At 39.5% G+C, this 24588-nt stretch overlaps 1 protein-coding gene across 1 annotated transcript in view; it reads right to left on the bottom strand.

Moving 5' to 3' along the window:
- The window catches only part of LOC118232653 (gamma-aminobutyric acid receptor subunit beta-1-like), a 79376-nt gene that overhangs the window by 32913 nt on the left and 21875 nt on the right, over positions 1-24588 (bottom strand). Inside the window, exon 4 of the mRNA XM_035427744.1 lies at positions 14396-14616. Within this exon, the coding sequence (XP_035283635.1) occupies positions 14396-14616 (221 nt within the window). The remainder of the gene's footprint in view (positions 1-14395; positions 14617-24588) is intronic.

Here is a 24588-nt window from a genome sequence, read left to right as displayed (position 1 = left end):
AACCTGAGGCTCAATGTTCTTGTTGCTAGGCAGCATGCAGAAGAGCAGAAAAAACATAAGAAGTGAATAGGTGTGATAAAATAAGGAGATGCATATATATATATATATATATATATATATATATATATATACATATATATATACACTCACCGGCCACTTCATTAGGTCATTAGGCTCAACTGCAAACTGCACCCGTTAACGCAAATACCTAATCAGCCAATCACATGGCAGCAACTCAATGCATATAGGCATTTAGACATGGTCAAGACAATCTGCTGAAGTTCAAACCAATCATCAGAATGGGGAAGAAAGTTGATTTAAGGGACTTTGAATGTGGCATGGTTGTTAGTGCCAGACAGGCTGGTTTGAGTATTTCAGAAACTGCTGATCTACTGGGATTTTCACGCACAACCATCTCTAGGGTTTACAGAGAATGGTCCGAAAAAGAGAAAATATTCGGTGTGTGGCAGTTCTCTGGGCGAAAATGCCTTGTTGATGCCAGAGGTCAAAGGAGAATAGCCACACTGGTTCGAGCTGATAGAAAGGCAACAGTAACTCAAATAACCACTCGTTACAACCGAGGTATGCAGAAGAGCATCTCTGAACGCACACCACGTCAAACCTTGAAGCAGATGGACTACAGCAGAAGACCACACCGGGTGCCATTCCTGTCACCTAATGAAGTGGCCGGTGAGTATATATACTGTATATACTGTGTACGGTACAAGAGTGGTGATGCCAAAGCCAAGGTCATTTAACCACCCCAAAAGTACATTATTTTCCAATAACGAGACAGCCCAAAGTGGTTATTCTGCTTATACAACAGCTACCAACAATGACTATATATTACTTACTTTTACCTACATTGATTTTTTTCCACTTAATCAGCTGAAATCGAAATATTATTTGTAGGCCCTTTGGGCATATTGTTTTGCCTTGGCCAAGCAAAGCTCTTGATTATAGTTCTATATTTCTATTTTGGTTAAGTCAAAACCTCTGGTCGTTAATTCTATGAAAACATTTTTATACCATATAATTAGCACCGATTCTGATTATTTTTGGCATTACGTTATATAATAAAATTGCATGAAACCATAACTCAGTCAAATTCATCTCCCTAGCTCTGTCTTGCTTTTTTTAATGGTGTGGTCACGCAGTGTAGAAATAGCATTGTAAATAGCGGGATGACATGATGGGTTCGAATCCTGACCTAGGTCTTTCTGCGTGGAGTTTGCATGTTCCACCCATGTCTGCGTGGGTTTCCTCTGGGTACTCCGGTTACTCTGGTTTCCTCCTATAGTCCAAAGGCATGCAGATAGGCTAATTGGAGACATAGGTATGACTATGTGAGTGAATGGTGTGTGTGCCCTGTGGTGTGTTCCCAGGGTGTATTCCTGCCTCTCGCCCAGTGCATGCTGGGATAGGCTTCAGGATAAGCAGGTATAGATAAATGGGTCCACTACATGGACAGCACATCTAATTAGTGGGTTTGGCTACTTCAACCACGCCCATTGCTAACAGGTGTATAAAATCAAGTATACAGCCATGCAAACATTGGCAGTAGAATGGGTTGTACTGAAGAGCTCAGTGACTTTCAACATGGTGCTGTCACTGCCACCCTACCAACAAGTCAGTCAGTCAACTCTCTGCCCTGGTAGAGCTGCCCCAGTCAACTGGAAGTGCTGTTATTGTGAAGTGGAAAAAGTCCAGGAGCAACAACAGTTCAACTGAGAAGCCGTAGGCTACACAAGCTCACAGAACAAGACCGTAGAGTACTGAAGCATGTAAATCGTTTGTTTTTGGGTGCAACACTCTTCAGGAGCTTCATGAAATGGATTTCCATGGCTGAGCATCTGTGCACAAGCCTAAGATCACCATGCGCAATGCAAAGTGTCAGCTGGGGTGATGTACAGCACACCGCTATTGGACCCTGGAGCAGAGGAAACACGTTCTGAGTGATGAATTATGCATCATGCATTATAGTCTGATGGATGAAATTGAGTTTGGCGAATGCCAGGAGAATTCTACCAACTGTATAACACCAACTGCAAAGTTTGGTGGAGGAGGAATAATGGTATGGGGCTGTTTTTCATGTTTGGACTAAGCCTCTTAGTTCCAGTGAAGGGAAATCTTAATGCTACAGCATACAATGACATTCTAGAGAACGGTGGGCTTCCAACTTTGTGGCAACAGTTTGAGAAAGGCCCTTTCCTGTTTCAGCATGACAATGCCCCCATTGGGATGAATTGGAACGCCGACTGCGAGCCAGGCCTTATTGCCCAACATCACTGCCCAACCTCACTAATGCTCTTGTGGCTGAATGAAAGCAAATCCCCGTAGCCATGTTCCAAAATCGAGTGGAAAGCCTTCCCAGAACAGGGGAGCAGCAAAGGCGGACTAACTCCACATTAATGCCCATGGTTTTGGAATGAGATGTTCAACAAGCACATATGGGTGTGATGTCTGAGTGTCCACATAGCTTTGGCCATTTGGTTTTTTTCATATCAATAAATTATATGTTATATAACATGTAATAGTGGACTGAGGGAAATAAAGCAAAATTTCTAAATATCCAGTGCTTTCCCATCCCCATGGAAACTCCTGCAGATCTCTCACCCACTCAGAAGCTCCAACCATCCGTGCTAAGGCAAGGAACGTGCAGTACTGGGGGTTTTAAAAAAAGATACAACAAATATGGCACAATCAGATGAATTGCCATGGAGACTACTTTTTACAGAAGACCGATCAACCAATTTTTCCAAAATTGCTACAGAACAGATAAGGTGAATGCCCTTTTCTATTTCCTAACTGAAACCAGTCTCTATTGTAGCACTCTGGTGTGCCCACTACACTTTCAATTTGACTTTCAAAAACCTGACCATGCAGAGCAGAGAAAGCTACCTTGCTGGGTCAAAGAGGTGGTATCTTTCTCAAACAGCCTATTCATGCTGCACATTCTCAGCAGTATTGCATGAGCCAAGGGAAGTGAAATTCTCAGGATGGGGGGTGTGGGCTCTGGAGAAGAACACTGCGGTAGTTTGGTAGCCAAGGTGTGGGATGGCTTTTTATATAATGACATAACAAATAACAGATCACACTGCCAATACTTCATGAAAATGCTGTTTAGATCGTATTTTCAAATCATATTTTCATTTACACACATACACAAATTAACCAACACAGTGACACAAATAACCACACACAGACATATGCACAACCATGCACAGATACCCATATACAGATCAACCCACATATAAATGTACAAGGATGCAAAGCACACACACACACACACACACACTCTTCTTACATTTGCAAAGTAAACGGTAGAGCTAAGCCTTGCTGGGTAGATATAGTATATCAGTGAAAGAGAAACCTGAACACTGACTATGCCTGATTAGTTCCTATCTTCTAACAGGCAGACCAGACAAACAGGACAAGCTGTTAGAAAGGAGCAAGTGAATTCTGTGAGAAGAAATTAGTCAGACTTCAATCACAGACGTTGTGAGATGGGGGTCTGCATTTGAATGCAGTGGGGCCTTGTGTTTCACAGCGGCTGTTGAGAGCTGCCTAGAGCAGCTGTGGGCTCTTTACAGCTCTTCACAGAGTTCTCAACCTGGAACTACAGAGAAGGCTACCGGCTAATGCACTCAGCTTCGTGTAAAACCATGCCTTTGATTAATTTGTGTCATATTCATACGAAATGATCGCGCAAACTAATTTGCTCATTTTCGGATGCCTTCTCGTATATTCATCGCTTGTTTCAGTGCAGACGCCCTCGCTGAATTATGACCCCGCATCACACCTGACGTCAAGTGTTATTTTTAGACTTTGCGAAGAACATCACAAGGCTGTGATGCAAAAGGATTTAAATAACAGGAACGTAAACACGGTCAGTCTGGAAGCGAGTGGAAAAAAGTAATTTACCTGGAAACGCCTTGTGCTGACAGCTAAGCAGGCAGTCAATGGAAAAGACACACTGTAAGCACAGCTATTGTTTAGCGTCACAATGGTTTCGCTCAGTAGAGGAAAGTGACAGTTTAACATTGATCCAAGTGAAAAATTAATTGATTTCATTGTGTGGTTTTTTGGATGGCTTGACACAAACAGCATCACGCCCACTCCGGAGAATGTAAATCAGTTTATCTAGCCTCAATTCTGCAGCTACGGTAGACAGCAGCATATCTATCCAGAAATCTCATTATCCCTTTCACAGGTGAGTCCTGGAATGTGGACCCCTGACATGTTGTCTCGAAAGGTTTTTGAAACACCCCCCCCCCCCCCCCCCCGCCCACCCACAAAGAAAGTCATTGTGCAGAACTGTGTCCTTTATTACACTAGACTTTTAAAAAAATGTCTTCCCCTTCTCTCAGTGACCGATGACCATTAAGTGAAGGGTGGCTTTAACTGGCTATTGCGGCTGGTCTTAGGTCAGAATGAACACTTCTGCCTCTGCCTCATATAGGCAAAACACAACACACAAGGTTCACTGGCAATGGGTGCTAGCAGAGAATAGAGAATGCAGGGTGCTGGAATGACTCACTGATAAAGATGGCTGTGTGGCTGTCCACAAACTGAGCGAAGAGACATACAATGAAATGAGTACTGTAACTACTGTAATACACAGACATCTAACGCTCACACACTTCTTTCTTCAGATGGAAATACACTCCTTTTATCTGTACAATCTATATAGATCACCAATATGCCAAAGCTGTAGACTAACGGCCATATTTACTGTGGCATGCTTAGTATGTTACTTCCAGAATAATAACTAGTGCTTATTTTGTCCTTACTTCATACAAAAGCTGAACTGAAACTTGATTTGCATGAAGAGCCTCTTTGTATCAAAATATGACTTCAACATTCTAAATCAAACTCCTATTACGTCACCTCAGTAAGAATAGTGAGTCAGTAAGTCAGTAGTGTTTAAAATGAATTCTAGCTGGTCATTTTACATTTATGTTAAAACGTAAATTATCTTTGAAATTATGATTACAATTATACAATTTTCGGTAATGAGTACAATTTTAGTGAGTACATGACTTGTGAAATTAAAATATCTAATTTAGAAAACATGCAGGACTGACGCTAGTTTAATCATTTTGCACTGCCCTCAGTTGTGTGTGAGCAGCAGGAACTCTTCGTGGATAGGCTAAGTTTTCCCATTTCCAGACAGTAGTGCTTGCTGTTAATTTCACTCTGTCCTTGTTATCTGGACTCCCCTGTTAGTTGTTACTTGTCTAATTTTAGCTGGTTAATTTGTAGTTTTTGGCATTAATCGATTATGACTTGGACCATGTTTCAGCTGGTGACTTTGTGTGCGATGGAGGGCTGCATTGTTGCACTCAATTTTGTTGTTGTAAGTTTTTAATTAGTAAGGTGTAGGCTTTTGGCTAGGAGCCACCTATTCTTTTGCTTTATCCAAACTGACAGTGATTGTACATCAACTCCTATTTCATTCCTGTTAAAAGGTGCCGTGGCAGTAAGTGACTCAGTCACACAAAGACATGGGAGTCTAAATGTGGAAATCCGAAGAGGAAAGCCCCCCAGTCACCCTTACAGACTTGCACTACTGCTACTACTGTGGGTTCTCTTACTCCCACTGTCATGAGCCCCCATGGCATCAGAACCATGTCTACCCTCTGCAGTTTCCTAATGACATCCTCACAATTAAAGGGTTAGAAGGAAACTGTCCCATCTTTTCTTATGACTCCATCCACTCCCACCCCTTCCTTGTCCTCACCTAGACATGGATCCCCCATGACCCCTCTCCTCTAATAACTTCTTCTCCAACTCTCCCTGGGTCGCTGACTCATTCCTGGGTATTCTCTGCCCTTTCTATCATCTCTCAATTCCTTCATTTATATATCAGGCCTTAGCTGCCACCCATACCACACACTTGCTCATTGGCATGTTATATTGCTCACTGGAGCCTCTGGGAAGTTTCTTGATTAATTTGATAACCTGCTTGCCTCCTTCCCTGAAGTACCCTACCGATCCTGCTGGGAGACTTCAATAATTTAATAATAATAAAGTAATATCCATCTGGAAACCTCTGTCTGAAGCCTTCCTTCCCCTTTTCCACTCATTCAACCTCACCATGCTGCAATCACCACCTACACACAAAGCTGGTAACCACCGCATCCTGGTCATGAGGAACTCTTACAATGGTGAGCTCATGGCAACCCATCTCCATAAACCTGACCACCACTTTGTATCTTTCTCCCTCCCTCTCTCCACAAGATGTTCTACATCCCAGCAATGTCTTCCCCTCACAGCGATTTCTCCTACTCTGGGCAACACCATGCCGTAGGCCTCTCCTAGTGTTAAAAATCTCAGATTGATTGATCTCAGATTGATTGATCCCAGAAGAGAGGAGGCTGTAACAGTAGGGTAGACAGCAGCAAAGGGGGGTCCAACTACATATTAATGCCCATGGTTTTGGAATGAGATGTTCAACAAGTACATACGGGTGTGATGTTCAGGTGTCCACATATTTTTGGAAATGTAGTATATCTATAATACTTATACATATTTCAGGCAATCTGATTCATAAAAAGAAGGTACATTGAACAGAAAGAAACTTACACAAGGTGAGTGTTCTGACTCCAATTATCTTAAATGGTTCGGAGAGGACATTGGATCAAGGAAACAATTTCAAGCATATTATAATATGGAGCGGATTCAATCTTCTGAAAGGGTCAACGTTGAACACTCTTTGCAATGGCTTTGAAAGTGAATGTGAAAAACATCACCCTTCAAGTCTTTTTCAGAAAAAGACCAGAAGTCAGACCCCTATATTCATTCAAACATGCTTAGACAGTTTCAGGGCAAATGCAATTCAATGAAACCAGACTTAAAGGGGGATTTAATCAAAGGCACTTTCATATGCACTACGGGCATATGCAATTCAATCATATGCAGTTCAATTCACATTCATCTGGGATTTATCAAATCTCAGGACTACTTTGATTGCGATATTGAGATACCTGAAGTAAGAGGTGCATTTAAACTGTGTTAGAGTCAAAAATCAGGCTACATTTTCCATAAACATAAATTGAGTTGACATTTTATGATGCCATTCTAATTTTAAGAAACCCCTCAGATAAACCAAACAATGGAAGTACCTGAGTGGCGATGGAACGGGTGTAGTCTGACCCAGCTCTACTGGAACGAGATAAATTAAATGTTATCTCAGTTATCTGACTCCATAAGTAATGTTTAACCTTTCCTCCGTGCTAACATAACAAATTGCTATCTAACTTGTAGACGCGGTCATGTCTTTGGCTTGTGTAGCCTGCGTAAATACAATTGTGTATCCAGGTGAGTGAATATGGGGTGCAGATATCCTAAGTTCTATGTGTATGCTAGGACCTTAAAATGGCTATGTGCAGCTGTGTGCAGTGGTAAAACTCAAAGAGGAAAGTCAAGTTAAAATGAATGCAGTTTATTGTTCAGTGTGGCTGGTAATAATGACATTATACAATGGTGTGAAATGTGATTGGTGAAACGGCTATATGTGGCTATAAGTTCACATAATTATTATTATTATTATTATTATTATGAAATGCCCACCACTAGCTGACTGCAACCTTATCTTACCTGGATATCTCTAGTGGCAAAAGTATGACAACCCCACATTTGGATTTGACACCAGACTGTGGGGCCTATCCATGCACTAGTACAGTGCCCGAACAAAATCAGATATGTCCCACAGTGTCAGTTATTTGTATTAAAAAAAAAAAAAAAAAAAAAAAAAAAAAAAAAAAAACTCAATTTCATGAGGAGAACCTTTTTGCTCCAGTGCTGTATTGGCATAGGGCAGCAAAGTTTTGATTGTGACGCCAGGTTAATCCAGTAAGGCTTTGGTTTTACTGAATTGAATAGGCCCTTAACCTGGGTAAGGGCATTTCAATGAATCTAGGAGAGAGTAGATTCAAAAGAGATGTCAAAAATACTCTTGAAGACAGAACTACGCACATCCTTTTAGAAAAAAATTTTTGTATCTGAGGGATGTTTTTGCAGGACAGATGTTATTCACACAAGAAAAAGAACAGAGAATTTAATGATCTAGAGAGGTGGTTCTCAACAGAGGGGCCGGGGCCCAAAAGGGGGCCCTAGGGAGCTGCCAGGGGAGCCCAGAGATGATAGAACATTATTGAAAGCTTCAATCCCAAAACATCAAGACATGAGCAATTATTCAGCTAAAGAAATACTACAAAGCAACAAATTAATAGTATATGAAATATGACCTTTTCACTTTCTGTAGATGTCACACTCATTTGTTTGCTATGAATGGGGAAAAGGAAAAAGAAGATTTTTGCTTTGTAAATATTAGAGGATTACAAAGATGCCACATTTTTATGGGGTTAATTGGAATAAGCTTGACTAACTGCATTGGAGTGTGTACAGATGGAGTTGCGATGAGGACAGTCAGAGAGGTTATCACATCTCCTGTGTGGGGTGGGGTGGGGGGGGGGGGTCCTGGAATATTTCCATGGACAGGGGGGGCCTTGGGGGCAAAAAGGTTGAGAACCACTGATCTAGAGCATGGTAGTTTTACTCAGTGTAGACATCACAGTGCTATTTCAAAATTCAGGGAACTGTAATGTGTTATGCAATATTTGAGAGGTTTTATTACATTTTGTTCTCTCTGTGGTGTAATCACAGTTTCTCTTTCAGTGCATGAATATCAGATTACGTCACAAGTCAGTATTATGAAAACCCCTGAGGAGATTCTATAAGTAGCGGAATATCAAGACTCAGATGACAAAATATTTTACTATAATTGCAATGGAAACTGTGCAGGTCTATGTCTAATCAACAAATCAGACCAATTAAGCCTTGCTAATTTGTTGGAACAAAATGCAACATACATTCCCTTCCATGAATTTCATTTTACAGTCTTGCTTTATAGTAACAGGAGAGGACAATCAATCAGTGACATCCACCGGTAGTCTAAGGATGATTGCTGCATTTTTGGAAGGAACAAATGCAGTGGGAAATGGATAAAAGCCAGGGTAACCTTAACAAACTGTAACCATGGTGGAAGCCATTTGTGTCCAGCTGCTGGGCATGTTTGTCTCTTGATAGTATCCAACTTTTGTTGAGTCTGATTATCTTACTGCAGTTGGAGGGAGGTTCCACTTCAGTAAACATACAGCACTTACATCATATGGTGAATTAGCAGACACTAGATAACCTTAGCTGGTATCAACATTTGTTTTGATCACACAATTTGTAACTAGCCAACTTAGCAACTCCCTAACACAACCCATGCTGGATTTACCAATAGTATGTATCCTGAATGTTACAGTATTTATCAAGTAGCTGGAAAATCACTGTATTTGGACATCTCTTGTAGCCATAAAATTATTCAATACACCTGACTAATCAGATACACTTATGAAGCAAATGTCCCAAATATTATGATTCCATGCAATGGGGCGACTATGTACAAAAAATGCTGAAATTTCTAAACAATGAAAACATTATGTATCAAAGTACCCCTAAATAAAAGCTGAGAGTGTGCACCACATGTGAATTATTTGATTACAAATCTAAAATAGAAAAGTACAACGCCAACTCAATAAAAAAGGTATCTTTGTCCCAAACATTATGGCGCTCACTGTAGTTCAGGCACTAGAGCTACAAAATTTTGGCCATGAAGCTAAGCAAATTCCTTCAACTGACTGAGCTTCTTAGGCACCCAAGCAAAATGCTGCTTTTAGACTATTTAAATAAGGGCCTTCCAATAGTACGGTTTCACAATCAAAGCAAAAGTCTAATCATTACAGACACTCTTGGATGGAACACAAGTAAACTGACTCCATTATTCATCTTTATCCTTAGGCACCATGGAAACTGTTGGAATAATGTGTAAGGGAAAAAAAAGGCTTTGCACCTGCTCTGTCAACAGGCAGCCAAAATGAAGGGTATTTTCACTTCAGAAATGGACCCTTATGGAATCCATGTGGCACGTCTACAGAAAATGGTAGCTGCTGCCTATCCTGATCAATATTTTCCCGTTCTGAAATATTCCAACCAACATTTTTAATAATCACATTCTGCCTTGTGTTTGCCAAACCATCCAGGACTGGGGATAAACAAGAGAAAGACTAAATCTCCCCTCCCATAAAGAATAAGATAAATGAGACAAGCCCTGTGCTTTCAGATCTATACCCTGCTGTTTCAAAACAACATCTGGGTAACATGTAGCCTCTGAATAAGATAGGGAAATAAGATAGGAGTTGCTCTTTATAAAATAACTTCAAACAGATTTATCCCAATGCTGACATCATGTAGTGAGCTCTTTCATAATGTTAAGACCCTGCTGAAGCAACATCGATGACAGAACCCATTTAAACAGATTTAAAAGAATCTTGAGCGTTATGAAGACGAGCAGCATCGATTCAGCTTGAGGCTGGTCGGCTTGAAGAAAGGAGATAAGGGAGACAACCGGATCCAGTGGCAATTACCTCAGTGGATTAATCAACATTTCAAGAGTGTTTATAGCGAGAGAAACCAACCCAGCTCATCACTATTCACCATTCACTATTAATGCTCATTAGCTACAACTGCAAGGACATCCTAAGAAGGACCTCCCCCCCCCCGCTCCCTGACTTCTCTACTTCAGCAGTCCACTTAGATTCTTCACAGGTTATAGTATTTGGATGGACAGGATAAGAATGGTGCTGACCGACTCCTTTTTGTTAAGGGCTTGAATTCTGCCCTTATTTCCTGATTTGTGCTGGCTGTTCTAATTTTCTCCTGCTAAGCTTACTGCCCATAGGTTTCTGCAAAACAATGGTTTCCTTTAATGCTGCTATGTGCTTTTGTTTGCCACTTAGATTTTAGTAGATGTGTACACGATGGTCAGTTAATGAGGAGGAAAATCAGTTTTAGACTAAACATTGCAATTTTGTTAGACATCAACATAATCTAATAGAACTTCATCGGGTTTAATTCACTAGTGAAACATATTCACTTTGATTTACAATAGAAAAAAAGATAGTAATTCCATACTTTAATACAAGAGTAACACTTGATAATATGCATTTGTTTTACTGTCTTGCTTTCCACTCATCCTTAAATTTGAAATCTACAGAAGTTATGCTTAGGAGATTGCAGGTTTGATCATTATCGGGGGTTATATGTAGGGCACTTCATGCATGAATTTGATAACTGAAATAATAATGAATAAGCATTTGTTTCAATATACACAGAATGTAAGTGTGCATTTCTCCCTGGAGTTAATGGTGCTGTGCTCAGACTATATAACTCCCATCTCCGCATGGGGGAGATTTCAATGCAGTGTCTAGCACAGAAATAGATCAATCAAATTCTATTGCTTCGAATGGCTGTTTGTAGGCCTGTTGTGAACTAATGTATCTCCTGTACTGAACTGTGAAACACATCTGTATATAGGGAGACATTTTTGGTTTCTCATCGTACAACCTATCGATAAATGCAACTTACACTTCCCAGTGCAATGTCAGTTTGAATTTTACCAGCATTATTCTGTTCATTCCATGGTTATTTGTCATTTATTTTACAACAGGGGGTTTCATAGAACATCTTTATTCAATGGTACATGATTTTACTGATGTAGCCATGACTACAAATCCTACCACTTTATGGGAAGTCACAAAATGTTTTATCCAGGGAAATTGCATATCCTTTGCTTCTTGCTTAAATTATATTAGAAAGCTGGAATTCCAAATCTTTTGAGAAATGTGAGGAGAGAGCTTAATTTATCAATTTTGCTATTTTACAGGGGTTCCAGAATGTCACTCTACTCTTGCTTATTTTGAAGAAAGACAAGAATCCCAACAATAGTTACCACCCAATAATCATATTTTGCTTCATTATGAAGGTTCACAAAAAATGAATTGCACAGAGACTAGAACAGCATGTAGGACAGTTGATCCTTCATTTTAAAATTGTTGTTTTTTTTTTTTTTGAAAGGATGTCAGGCTTCTAACAACCCATGGCATCTACTTGACATTATTTGTAATAACAATTCATCTGATCATTCTGAGTGGTCTTCTCCTTAGACATGTAGAACGTGTCACCTGTGGGCTGTCCTGAGACATTTGGGATGCAGGTGTTATACAATAATTCATGTTAATAATTCAGCTAATGCTGAGGGCTGTTGGCCATTTTCCTAGAGCCACTGGCCCAAGCCATCAGGCATATTGTACATGGTTATGTTTTAACACATAATATCACACCTCCCTTCATGCTGATGAGAATTTATTGTACATGTCACATGTATCAAATTCAGTATCTTGCTGCCTTATTTTTTCCGCAGATTTGGTAGATTACAAGATAAATCAAGCAAAGTCCATTCCTATGCCTTAGCACACTGTGCCCAAGAAAGAAAGGGAAAGAAGAGGAGAATCTCACCCTTCATTATTCCAATGTCAGATAACTTTTTGTCCTCACCCTATAGAACCAGGTTACAATTTAAAAGCATTGTCAACAATTTATTGGATACATGTCATGATCTGCCAATCAAATATTTTTTTGTTATTTGAGATTACGGTTGTTGTCAAACTACTGCTATTGTCCACACCCCTCCCTGAGTTACAATAACCAGGAAAGGTATCACACGACCTGCATACAGTAGAATGCCACACTACAGGTCAAGATCAAATATACAGTGATTTTTTACGACACATCACAACACACAACACATAAGACATGAGGAGTCAATCAAATAATTAGGAAGCCTTTAAATAGCTGTGAGTACAGGTGATCACAAGGCATGTTGGCATCATCAAAGCTCCACCCACCATCCACACAACCAGGTAAGGGACCCAACCCCCCCCCCCACAAAAAAAAAAAAAAAAATATAATAAAAAAATAAATAAATAGATAAAAACAGCATGACTGATAAGGGCGTAACACCCCCATTATAATAAAGACAAGGTAAGTATAATTCTTATCATCAAAAGTCTAGCTCATCAGATAATGCATTACAAGCTTTACCCTTTTGTTGTTTAAAATTGAAAAACGACATACTCCATTTTGTTCACATTGCTCTGAGAGTATAGTAGATGTATTCGCATATCTACTATACTTTTTGAAGGGTACTCAGGTGGACAGGTTTTCGAATTATGTACACCTGTGTGGTGTTTAAATTAATCATATATCGAATGTTATTTCAATGTATTTTGTATGGATCTTTTTCATTGGATGGGAAGGATTCATTGTGTAGCAGTTTTGGCATATTAAATACATCACATGCTATTATCTTGTATTTTATTAAATGTCTGATGCTTCCACAAAGCAAAATAAAATCCACTTAATTACAAAAAAGAAAATGAGACTTAGTCATCTTACATGTGAACTGATCTCATCTTAGCTTATTTGTGAGGCAGTAAAAGAAACACGTTTTATTATGTCTCGTTAATCCACCACTCCATGGCTGGCTTCCTACACCTAAACAGAGGACTGTTAACAGTGACTCAATCGCTGTGGTCCCTGGTGAACAATTAAATAGGTTAATGTTATACACAGAGCTCATTTTCAATCTGTAGTTTAGGGGCAGCCTATGACACGCTGATGCACATCTGTCTTTGGGGATGTGCTATTTATTCTTCCAGGGCAAATCAACCCGAGCCTTACACTGTTCAGGGTTACTCTACATGACAGTGTCCCCAAAGCAGATCTGTCAGTGAGTCACTGTTTTTTTATATTTTATTATTATTTTTTAAAAATAAAATTGGATTTAAAAGTGGATACTTCTCTTCTGCTTTGGCTGTAGGTTTGAGACCTTTAATAGCAAAATTGTGTTTCTTACTGGTTTGACATGGCCGTACAATCAAAGCACCGCAATGTGCTTGCGGTTGGGATGATAGACAGCGTTAATCCGTGGGGACCACGCCCTATACATGTGGGATAAGGACGCATTTTCAAACCAGCAGATGGTGAAAGTAATATATGAAAAAAAAATTAAGAAATGTGTGGCAGTCTATGGCCAAATATAAAAACTAAAACATAAATACTGTAGGTATGTGTGTAGTCAGTGGAATCTAAGTTCATAAATTTGGAAAATTCACGAACAACATTTTAGGCTGTTCTCATATGTATCCAGTTCCCTATCACTCTGTGTCACAGAATCCATCAACAACTTCAGAATTGTGGGATCTTTCCGTTGTCTTGATTCAACTCCCAGAGAGAGACAGAGAGAGAGAGAGAGGGGGAGAGAGAGAGAAAGAAAGAGATAGATAGGGAGAGAGAGAGAGACAGAGAGAGACAGAGAGTGAGAGAGAGAGAGAAAGAGATAGATAGGGAGAGAGAGAGAGAGATAGAGAGAGACAGAGAGACAGGGTTAGAGAGAGAGAGACTAAGAGAGAGAGAGGTGGAAGAGGAAGAAAGCTGGACTCACCTGAGGCCGTACAGCACGGTGCCGTCTGGGTGCAGGCGTATCATGCGGTTCTTGACAGTCACGCCGTGCACAAAGGACTTCTTGTCATTGATGAAGTAGGTGTCGGGGACCCAGAGCTGGTCAGCAACCCTGTTGTCCAGGGTCAGGTTGAGAGGAATCCCGGTGTAGGACAGCCGCTTGTCTCTCCAGGACTGCTGGAAGTACATGGTGATGGTGTAATCCTGTAGCCAGAAGGAAAGGAACGAACCTTTGAAATTTGCTCTACAACTTTACACGAAATGCATGTTATGAACTCTTCAAGAAGAAGCATTATGCCTGAATTAACATCCCATTTAAACAGCTACACAGCAACAAATCACTCAAAAGCAAATAAGACACATGCTATCTGAAAAGGTGTACATGAGTGGCACAACACTTAGTGTAACTTGATAAGTCCTGTAACGTAAAATGTGCTTATGAACAATTTCTTCTTACAAACTTTGCTTGGTTAACAGCTTTTAATTTGCTTTTAGTGATTAAAATTAACATTAACACCTGGAACCTCATGCTTGCTCCTAGATATGATGCCCCGACCCAAGTTGTGTTTTCAGAGATTTAGACGGCAAGTTCGACATACATTTGCAGTGAAACTGTAAGACAAGGTTATATTTGTGAAAGAAATGTTTTCTGGTAATGTTGACCGGTACTTCTCTCTAGGGTTTTCGTCATACTTGTTCCTGGTTATGGTTATACACTTTGTTGTACGTCGCTCTGGATAAGAGCGTCTGCCAAATGCCTGTAATGCAATGTAATGTCTGACCCCCTGCTCAACTTCATCAAGTATGCCTATATATATATATGCTTTGTACACACACACACACACACACACACATTATAAATAGGAGTAAAATAAAAATGAATTCACTTCCGCAACACTGCCAATATCTTAGGCTATGTTTACTTATTTGTTTCAAACAGACTTTCTATGGCACAACCAAGGAATATATTTTTAACTATTTGCATGTATATGCATTTTCATTCCCCTAAATATTCGATTTTGTTGAATCACAAAACACGACTATTTTATGAACCTTTTCATTCCTTTTTTTTGTAATTCCATCTTGGCTCAAGCAGAGATAATACATATTGACATGAAGAATGTACATAGAATGACAGCCCACAAGTCATGGGGCAGAAAAGATTAGACTATGGCATTGCATAGTCCAGCAAGGCTTTTGCAAGTGAAGGTAAAGTTCTCACTGCAAATCCATCAACAGTGGCTTCTATGCTGGGAAATCATTACTTATTAATCCAACAGAGGGTTTGATGCTTGCTTCGCTCAACCTCTCAGAGGACGGGAAAGCTTTAGGGACTTCATTAAGTAGAATTCACTGTGACACGGTGCTGAAGACGCAGTCAGCGTTTGATCGTTTTCGGAACGGCAGCTTATTAATTTTCGAACGGCCAGTGATACAGTGGCAGCAGGAAACTGCTCAAATTCATGTTCAGTTTCAAGCACTAGTTGCTCTTCCTCTTGTCAAACTTTAATCTTGACCTGCTTGGTGTAATTCAAAGCACGCACTTTTTATGCAAATGCATCAGGTCTCAGTACATACTGTGAAATGGCATCAAAACAGCATGTCTGTCATATACTGTATACTGTAGACTGTGTAATGCTTATGTTGAATTTTTAACACTTCACATTGTGAGTCCATTTCAACAGTATATTTTATGTTCACACTGCTACACAAAAAGTGGTAGACGGTACACAAGTCCCACAACCAATCCAACTCTAACCTAAACCGTAACCCCTGCATGGAGTCATACCCCAAAGAAAGGGGACTGACTACTTGGAGGAGACCCTAGACTCTTCCCAATGTAAACTAGTATTATGGGTATGTCCTTAGCAGGTGGACCTCGATTAAATGAAGATGAGGAAGTACAGTACCATAGATTGATAGGACTGAACAAGTAAGACAATGTATCACAGATGACAGTAGGAAATTAACAAATCGCACAAAGCATCACAAACAGCGATAAGAAATGAACATGAGGAAAAGCACCACAGATGAGGTAATAAGATAACGGAGTGCAAGACCATAGATATAGAAAATGAACATGCAAGACAAAGCACCATAGACAACTTTTCAATACCAGCACATTTGAAAATAAAGAGATTGCTACCGAAATCACCACTGAGGATTGCACCTAGCCTCTATCAATGGTACTAGGCCACCTAAACATTTGTTTGCCTGTTATTATCATGATGAGAAATGCTCAACCTCATGTGAAATCCTTGAACCCAAGGAGACGCACTGGGTGGCATCCATACACTCTTGTTGAATCTGACCTGGCGTAGGTCTCCGAAAAATGAAATGTACTTCAGAGAAATGAAATCTTGAAAAGAAGAATTGATCTCTCCCACTGTTCTTTCTTTGCTGTTTCCTAATGTCAGTTCCAGCTTTGTATGTATAAAGGTATACATTTGCATAAATCTCTACATAGGAGGCACACGGAGCAAGCTACATGCAAAACTTATACTCATTTTTATGCAATAATTTATTTGTACTGGTAAAAGTCTTGGTGTCTTGGTATGAGGACATACGGAAGCCAGATACTCAGGGATTATATAATTATATATACTCAGGGATTATATAAGTAGAGTCCCTTTGTGTGTTTTTATATAATCACTGTGATTTTAGGCTTCCAGGTTGGATCTTGTCAGATACACCTTATGGTATCAGAAACCTCTCAGTGAACACAGAGGATAGCCTATATTTTCCGAAAACGCTCAATGGTTTAAAAGAGAAAAAAAAGGCTTTGACGAATTAAAATTTTATTCAATCGCTTGTGTGAACACACAGAAGCCTTGCGAATATCATGCATGTGCGTAAACGATGCCAAATGACGCGTGGCGCCAAAAACTCAGCCGTTCACCGCGAGTGTTTGCTGGAATTGCAGTTCAGGTGCGTTCGCACTCATCCCGTGACGAGCGGCCCCCCGCGTCGTCGCCGGCGACAAGTCAGCTAAAAGCGCAGCGTGTTGCACCCCCCTACCCCACGCCCCCCACCGCGCCCGCAACCCCTAGCCCATCCCTCCTCCAAGGTGCCGTCTGCCCGAACAGTCTGCTTTAATTATCCGCGCTCGTCTGGTCCTGCTGCTGGCCATCGGGCTGCTGGGTAGTGGAGAGGGAGGGGGGTGATTTACAGCAGGTATAAATCACCTGGTTGCCGCTTTTTTCCGCGCCGGCATGAGTGCGGCCTCCCAGGCTCCCCCCTCGGCCCCCCCCACCCCACCCACAGCATCTTCATCTCTGCCTCTGAGACATCACGGAAAATTATCCTCAGCTGCGGAAATTAACCCAGTAAATGGAGCCGTAACGCCGCGGCTGACGTTTACGACCTCATGGTCGCGGCGCATCCGTCGCTTTGAAAGGTTAGTTTTGTCTAGCATGATCGTTGCTGGCATCTGCCTTTGAAATTACTAGCCTGATTCACTAGCTCCTTCTTGTCAGTCATCAGACTCTAATTAGTTGAATTAAGAGATGCTGTGCCTTCGCACAAAGTACCAGGAAGTCAGTGTGGCCTGGACGAATGCCCAGGACATGGACTCATGCTGCCATCTCTTTTGAACATTTGATGTTCGTCCTCTTTCCAGGCCACTTTCCCTCTTCCTTATACTCTCTTCCATCTTTCATCTGGGGCACTGTTCCCCACCTCCTTCCCCTTGCTCAGCATCATTTTGAATGAGAACAAATGTTAAATGTCAACTGTTTTCCATCGCATGTTCGTTACACAGTTCAGTCTCAGACCATGCATTTCAGTTAGCTAGGAGGGTACTTTTCACTGTCGGAGGTATCATGATTTAAGTTTGATCCATTGCTTTCTGCAGCCGACCAGACAAGGCCAAACAAAAACAAAAGGATTAAAAATGAATGCCGACCATTCAGATCATCCATCACGTATGGGAGCAATTCCCGAAGGCGTGCTTCTGCATGTAGTTCATCGCCTCTTTAGAAACCCTTGCAGAATGGAACTGACAGGTATCTCACCGATAAAATGAGACGTAATGCCATTCTATTAGCTCCCTGACTGATCTCCGGACTGTTTGAAGGGTACAGGAAAGAGACCCAAGGGAAATTAAACTGTGTTCGTAAAACCCCTAGTACATACATTATCAATATTCTGAGAGGTTACACACATGATGATTTTCCTGTTTAATTATCTTAGCATGAAGGTATTCTGAATCCAATATTTTAGATGCATATTTCTCAAATTCTTTTTTTTTTTTCAATTTTAAGAAATCTCAAGAGAAAAGAATATCACCTAACCAAAATAAATCTCATTCCACATTGACCATATCGCCATATTTCTTTTAGACATTAGACAAATATTTAACCAAACTGTCACTATATGGCCTGCTGTCCCATATGATGAATGGACTCTATGAAGGTGAACCCCTGACTTATCTACAATAAAGTATTTTACTACGATCATCACCTCTCCAGAGAAAAGACTACGTCCAGCTTTCGTCTTCGTACGCCTTCAGCATTTCATTTCCTCATTTTCATTTCACTTACTTAATAACGTAATGATCACGGAACGGCTTGAATGAATGGATCAGGGGCATTACAGGAATGTAAATCGTGCCGGCCTACGGCACCGTTTCAAATTCCCCTCATGGCATTTGTCTTTTTTATCTCTCTTCCCTGCCTGCACCGAACATAATGGAGAGTCAGAGGACCTGGCTCTCTGGGGACGAGAACAAAAAAAAAAACAAAAAAAAAACAGCTTTCAAAAAAAATGATTTACAAAAGAAAAAAATAATTCGCTGAATGGCTTATTCATGCAGAGCGTCGAGTTATTCACACACAGCACTTGGCTCATGCGCTCATCTCGCAAAAAGGGGTCTGCTGCTGACGCCAACCTAGGTCTGTCATTGGCTCTTCGCGCAGGCTCAGATTTGATTCAGAAGCATTCACTGGCACATGATCGATAACAACCTTACGAGATCACAGAACCGTGATCGCTATGAATGCGATCCTTTTCCCCATTGCTTGCCCAACACAACAACCCTTTTCTGCCGGATACGTGCAATTCCCGTTCAGTGCTAGAGAAGGAAATTCAGAAAATGACATGCGTTTTTCACTATTTTGGAATCAACAATTAAATTCCCAGTGAGCAAAAGCCATAATCTAGATGTCTAGAGGGGTGGAAATCTAGGTTGGGAGATGTTTTGCCTGGCTGCAGCCTAGCCAGTGCACCACAACTCCCAATTTCCCCATTGGCTATAATGAAGAAACTCCTGACTTTTTCTATCATAATAAGGGGTCTATAGTCATATGTTCGACCCAGTTATACCCAAAATACATATAAGAATAAAAATCAATGCATGATTACACAATTCGATAAAAAAAGTTACAGTGGATTTGTTTTACTCGTCGTAATTCAACAACGTTTCTTATATAATTTCTTTTGATGCAGTTACACCAAGTACATGAGTTAAATTTCCATGAAGCTACCCTGTCATGTGAGATCAGGGCTTGATTTGAGCGAACCTGAAACAAACCGATTTTGCCAGGAGCCTGTACAGTAACTGGTTGCCGACATGCAACCTATAGTTACAGTATTGTAAGTGCATTACGCTCAATCACAAAGGAGAGATGGATTCAGTCCAGTGGATTGACATAACCTTGGATTGTAACATTCACAGAGCTTTAAGAATACCTTCTGGTTAACTTGATATTTTCTCAAAAGAAAATAAACTGTGAAAACAAATTATGCTAAATATAGCCTACTATAACTAATGTTAGCTAACAGCAATATATCAATTTTGAGGTTTTAATTGCAACCATTTTATTAGCTATGTTTTGGTACCTCATTCAAAACCCACAGTTTGCATTGTAAACTACTACAATTGTAGTTTACTGTAGGTTACACTACTGTTTGTTTGGCTGCACTTGCTGAAATTGCACGCTGAGTAATATTAGCTGATAAATATTGTCTTTACATGTAATGTCAATAATAATATAAATAGCAAGACAATACCACAGCTTCTGCTCGGGTGTGTTGGCTGAAATGTTAACTGTTTTTAAAGTCACACAAAGAACACATCCAATAGTTGGCAGTTTGAAAAGAGAAGAATAAAACTGATATAGTGCATCAAGAAAGGTGGGCATTTCTCTTTAAGTGATGCTTTACACAGACATGTAATCCTCACTCATATGCCTCACTAAATCTGATATTTACTATACAAGCGAACAAGTGAGTTAGTTTCTCAGGAATCTGTGTGGCTCAAAATCCAGTAACCTCAGAAGAGGATACATTGCTCTTCTATTGAGAAATATATGACAGACTGTTCTGAAAGGTGGTGGAAAATGAGAAAAAAAAAATGTGCTTAACCAAATAAATAATCCCTCTGAACATGAAAAGCACCAAATTAAGACAAATTAACAGCTTGTTAAAATGATGGTATTTGAATTGTGATGATGGAATGAAAACCAGCATATATAGTGGTCCCCCAGGACTCTGCTTGAGAACCACTGCTTTATACAACATCCATTAGCTGTGTTCCCCTTCATTGCATAACAGCCATTGCATTCCATCAGATTTCAACACGTTTTGAAATCCTCTGCATAGCCTTTCTTTCATCCTATTCTAAGATTTAAAAACAATCAACAACATTGATTTAGATATAGCATTGATTTCAGAGCCTCATTCAATACTGTTGTACATCTGGAAGACTACAGCCAATAGCGTAATCTCTCTTCAACTATAAAAATATCCAGAATGACATGCTATGTACGCTGTGTAAAACCTCATGACAATACATTATTCAATGTATGATAACACTGAAAATTGCATGGCTTGAACCACATAATCGTCACTTGCGGCTATATCTTTCCATTGAGATGAAGTCTGGAGCCGTTCAGCAAAAAAAACAGCAAATTTGTGATCAGTTGTCCATTGATCACTGTCTTATGGAACAATTAATTTGTGCCCAGCTGTTAGCTTAATTTTAAATATATTAAAATGAACACATTCATTTTAATGAATGTCACATGGAATACAATACCAGGCAAGCCTGTTTTGTTTCATTTTGAGATGGCTATCTAGCTTGTTATCTTTGGACAGTCCACCACCACCCAGTGAGAAAAAGCCAGAATGCAGATGTCTGGAGGGGTATACATATAGAATGAGAGATGTTTTGACATAAACAGGCTAGGTTAACCCCTGATATAACTCAGGGTATCTGGATATATCTTGGCAATTTCCGAGTTGGCCAGAAAACATTCAATTTCATCCAAATGTAGCCAGGTTTTCACTTGAATGGCTGGATGGAATACCAAAGCCCATCACCTATTAGTGGTGGAAATTATGAACCACTACGAATCATTTGGCTGATTTGAATCAGTTTGTTCAGTTCAGTACAAAGATCCTCGTCACTGACTAAGTGATTCATTCACTGACGGGGTCATTTGAGCATCCGCATTAATATTCCAACAGCACGTTCGGTTCACTCGTAGCTCAGTGTCATTCGTCAGTGTATGTGCAAAAATCCCAGTCATAAGCACTAATAATGAAAGAATCTTTCAAACATTTTGTACTTTTCCTTGTAAAATAAAAAATAAAAAATATATGGTTTCACAACCATAACAGGGCAGACTTTAGGCTAATTTTTTATTTTATTTTATTTTATTGTGTGTATTCATAGTCATAGTCACACAGAATAGATCGTAAATTTGATTGGAAATGCTTAAACAGTTTCACTTTGGGTACGTTGGATGAAGATTGGTATTGGTATAAGTATAGTTCCAATAATTTTATAAAGATTTGTTCAAAACTATTCGTTCGTTCACATACTGCCCAACACTGTTACCTAGCTAACTAACTCTTTCCTCTCCATACCCACATAGGTTAGCTCAGTAGAGACATCAGAGACCTCTCTGATGACTGACTCCTCTGTGGATGATACTACTGCAGTTAGCAAAATAAGCGCACATGCCATTGCTAATTGAATTTAAACTAACCTTCTAAAAACTCAAATTCTGTGGTTTCTCAGTGTAACAACCAGGATTTTCACCACACACCAGAAACACGGTTATATGAATTCATTCTGATAGACAGCATGAGCGACTGATGACAGCGTAGACACAAAATGGCAGTGAAGGGGAGAAGGTGTTATGTGTGAAAATGCCTGTTTTTTTTGCTGACATATATTTAGCCGGATGAAAGCATGATGTCTAGGTTAGGTCTATAGGTTCAACAACTTTCTTACAGGAAAACTACAAACAGCATGATTATTCACCAGAATTTGAAACAATGCTAGCACACTGCTTGGCATTAATAGGGGTCTAGTTCCACACAACTGTATTCATCAAGTCTTTTATTTTTGATCAGAAAACCTAATTTAAAAGGATGTCATAATATGTTGTTGTTTAACAAACTCGTATACTATAATAAACTCCAAGGATACTATGATCAGTCATGCTATGTTGCACATTATGCCTTAATTGGTATGTCATAATATTTGCTTGAGTTACATGTTCTAGATCACTGGAGTAGTCATACACATTGAGTGTCTTGGATGCTGTACATGTCAATACATAGAAAATAACAACTTTGTTTTTTTTTTTTTTTTTTCTTTTTCTTTTAATGGTGTGTATATAAAATACAATATCAAATTATGAATGTTTCCTTTTAAATGATAAAAAAGGAAGAAGAATCATATAACGAAGGACATCATCCCTTCAACAGATCTTTGAGATTGTTTAAATAACAGACAAAGGCCTTGGTTTTGACACTAAATACAGGTTGCACTAATTATTCTGAAAGTAATACCAAATATACCAAATTATGATTATTATTTTTTTGAGTTCCTCTTGACTGACAGCCACTTCTGAATGACAGCTGAAAGCTATTCTTGTGTTCCTAAATGAAATGTCTTCCATCTTGGTGTACTGTATATAGTTAATTACATAATTGAGGGCAGGGTCACTGGTGCGGACCAAAAAAAAAATGGATACACATCCATAGTCCTCCAGACACAGAATGGCCACCCCTGCCCTATACAGACAGTTATCTGGACACTCCTCCATGCTTCTATCACCATGATTCATGCATGATTTTTGTTTTAGACGCACACACAGAACAAAGTGAACCAATGACAGCCTTATCGCTGCCGACATTTAAAATCCTTTAGCGATCTGCAAATAAGTAACTTGGTAGGCTGTGACGAAGCAAAACGAAATAACAAAAATGAAAAAAAAAAAAAAAAATCATCAGTGGTACTAGTTTTACGTTTTCAGTTCAATGTCATCAATTCAGAGATTCAGACACAAACTTTTTGCATCATTTTATCACACAACAATCATTTCGTCACAAATGTTCTACTGTGCAAACAGTCCGTGACAAGGCAAATATGACAGATATCCCATCACATGACAAATAGACTACCGGCAACATTCTGTCACAGAGTAAATGCTCACAAACATTCTGTCTGACTGCAAACTCCGCCAACATTTTATTGCACTCCAAGCACAGTAAATAATAATTCTGTTAAGATGAAGGTCTCATCTTCACAAAAAAATTAGCTTTTTATTTTAATGAAATAGATAATAAGTTTTATATTTTCTTGACTGCTACAGCATACTTGCATGAATTCAGTTATATCTAAAATGCAAGAAATGTTTGTGTATTTCAAAAAAGTGTGATGTATTTGTATCCTGAGAGCTTAAATTCACAATGAAATTTTATTTTTTAAAGAACATTATTAAATCTGTATTTTATGGAGGCACAAAAGAAAATATGTAAATGAAATTTTATATCCATGGCTATTCCAAACGGTCGGCTTTGTGCAGCAGAAATACCCTGCCTTGAAGCTTACTCAAATTATTTAATTTCAAAATAATGTCATTTGAGAGACTGTGTGGATATTTGCATTGCTGATTTAACAAATTAGCATTTCTGAACAGGTTCATTGACTGATGAACAAGTTAAATTGTTTTGGCATGACAAGCCGCTCCCCAAAAATGAATTCCTGGTTACGCTAGTGGACACCGGCACGGCTTCACCTGAAAGTAAGGAAATCATGTGAAGCTGTTTCTTTTTTAATAAATGTTGTTACTGTGCTATTACCTGTCTTCTCATAACCTTTTTAGTGTACAAAATGACAGCCAACATATATTCATAACACAATGAAAAACATCTCAATCA

This window comes from Anguilla anguilla, chromosome 7 (assembly GCF_013347855.1).
Source record: "Anguilla anguilla isolate fAngAng1 chromosome 7, fAngAng1.pri, whole genome shotgun sequence".
Classification (NCBI taxonomy): Eukaryota; Metazoa; Chordata; class Actinopteri; order Anguilliformes; family Anguillidae; genus Anguilla; species Anguilla anguilla.
Note: the sequence above shows the minus strand (reverse complement) of the source record. Positions and strands in the feature narration are given on the sequence as shown.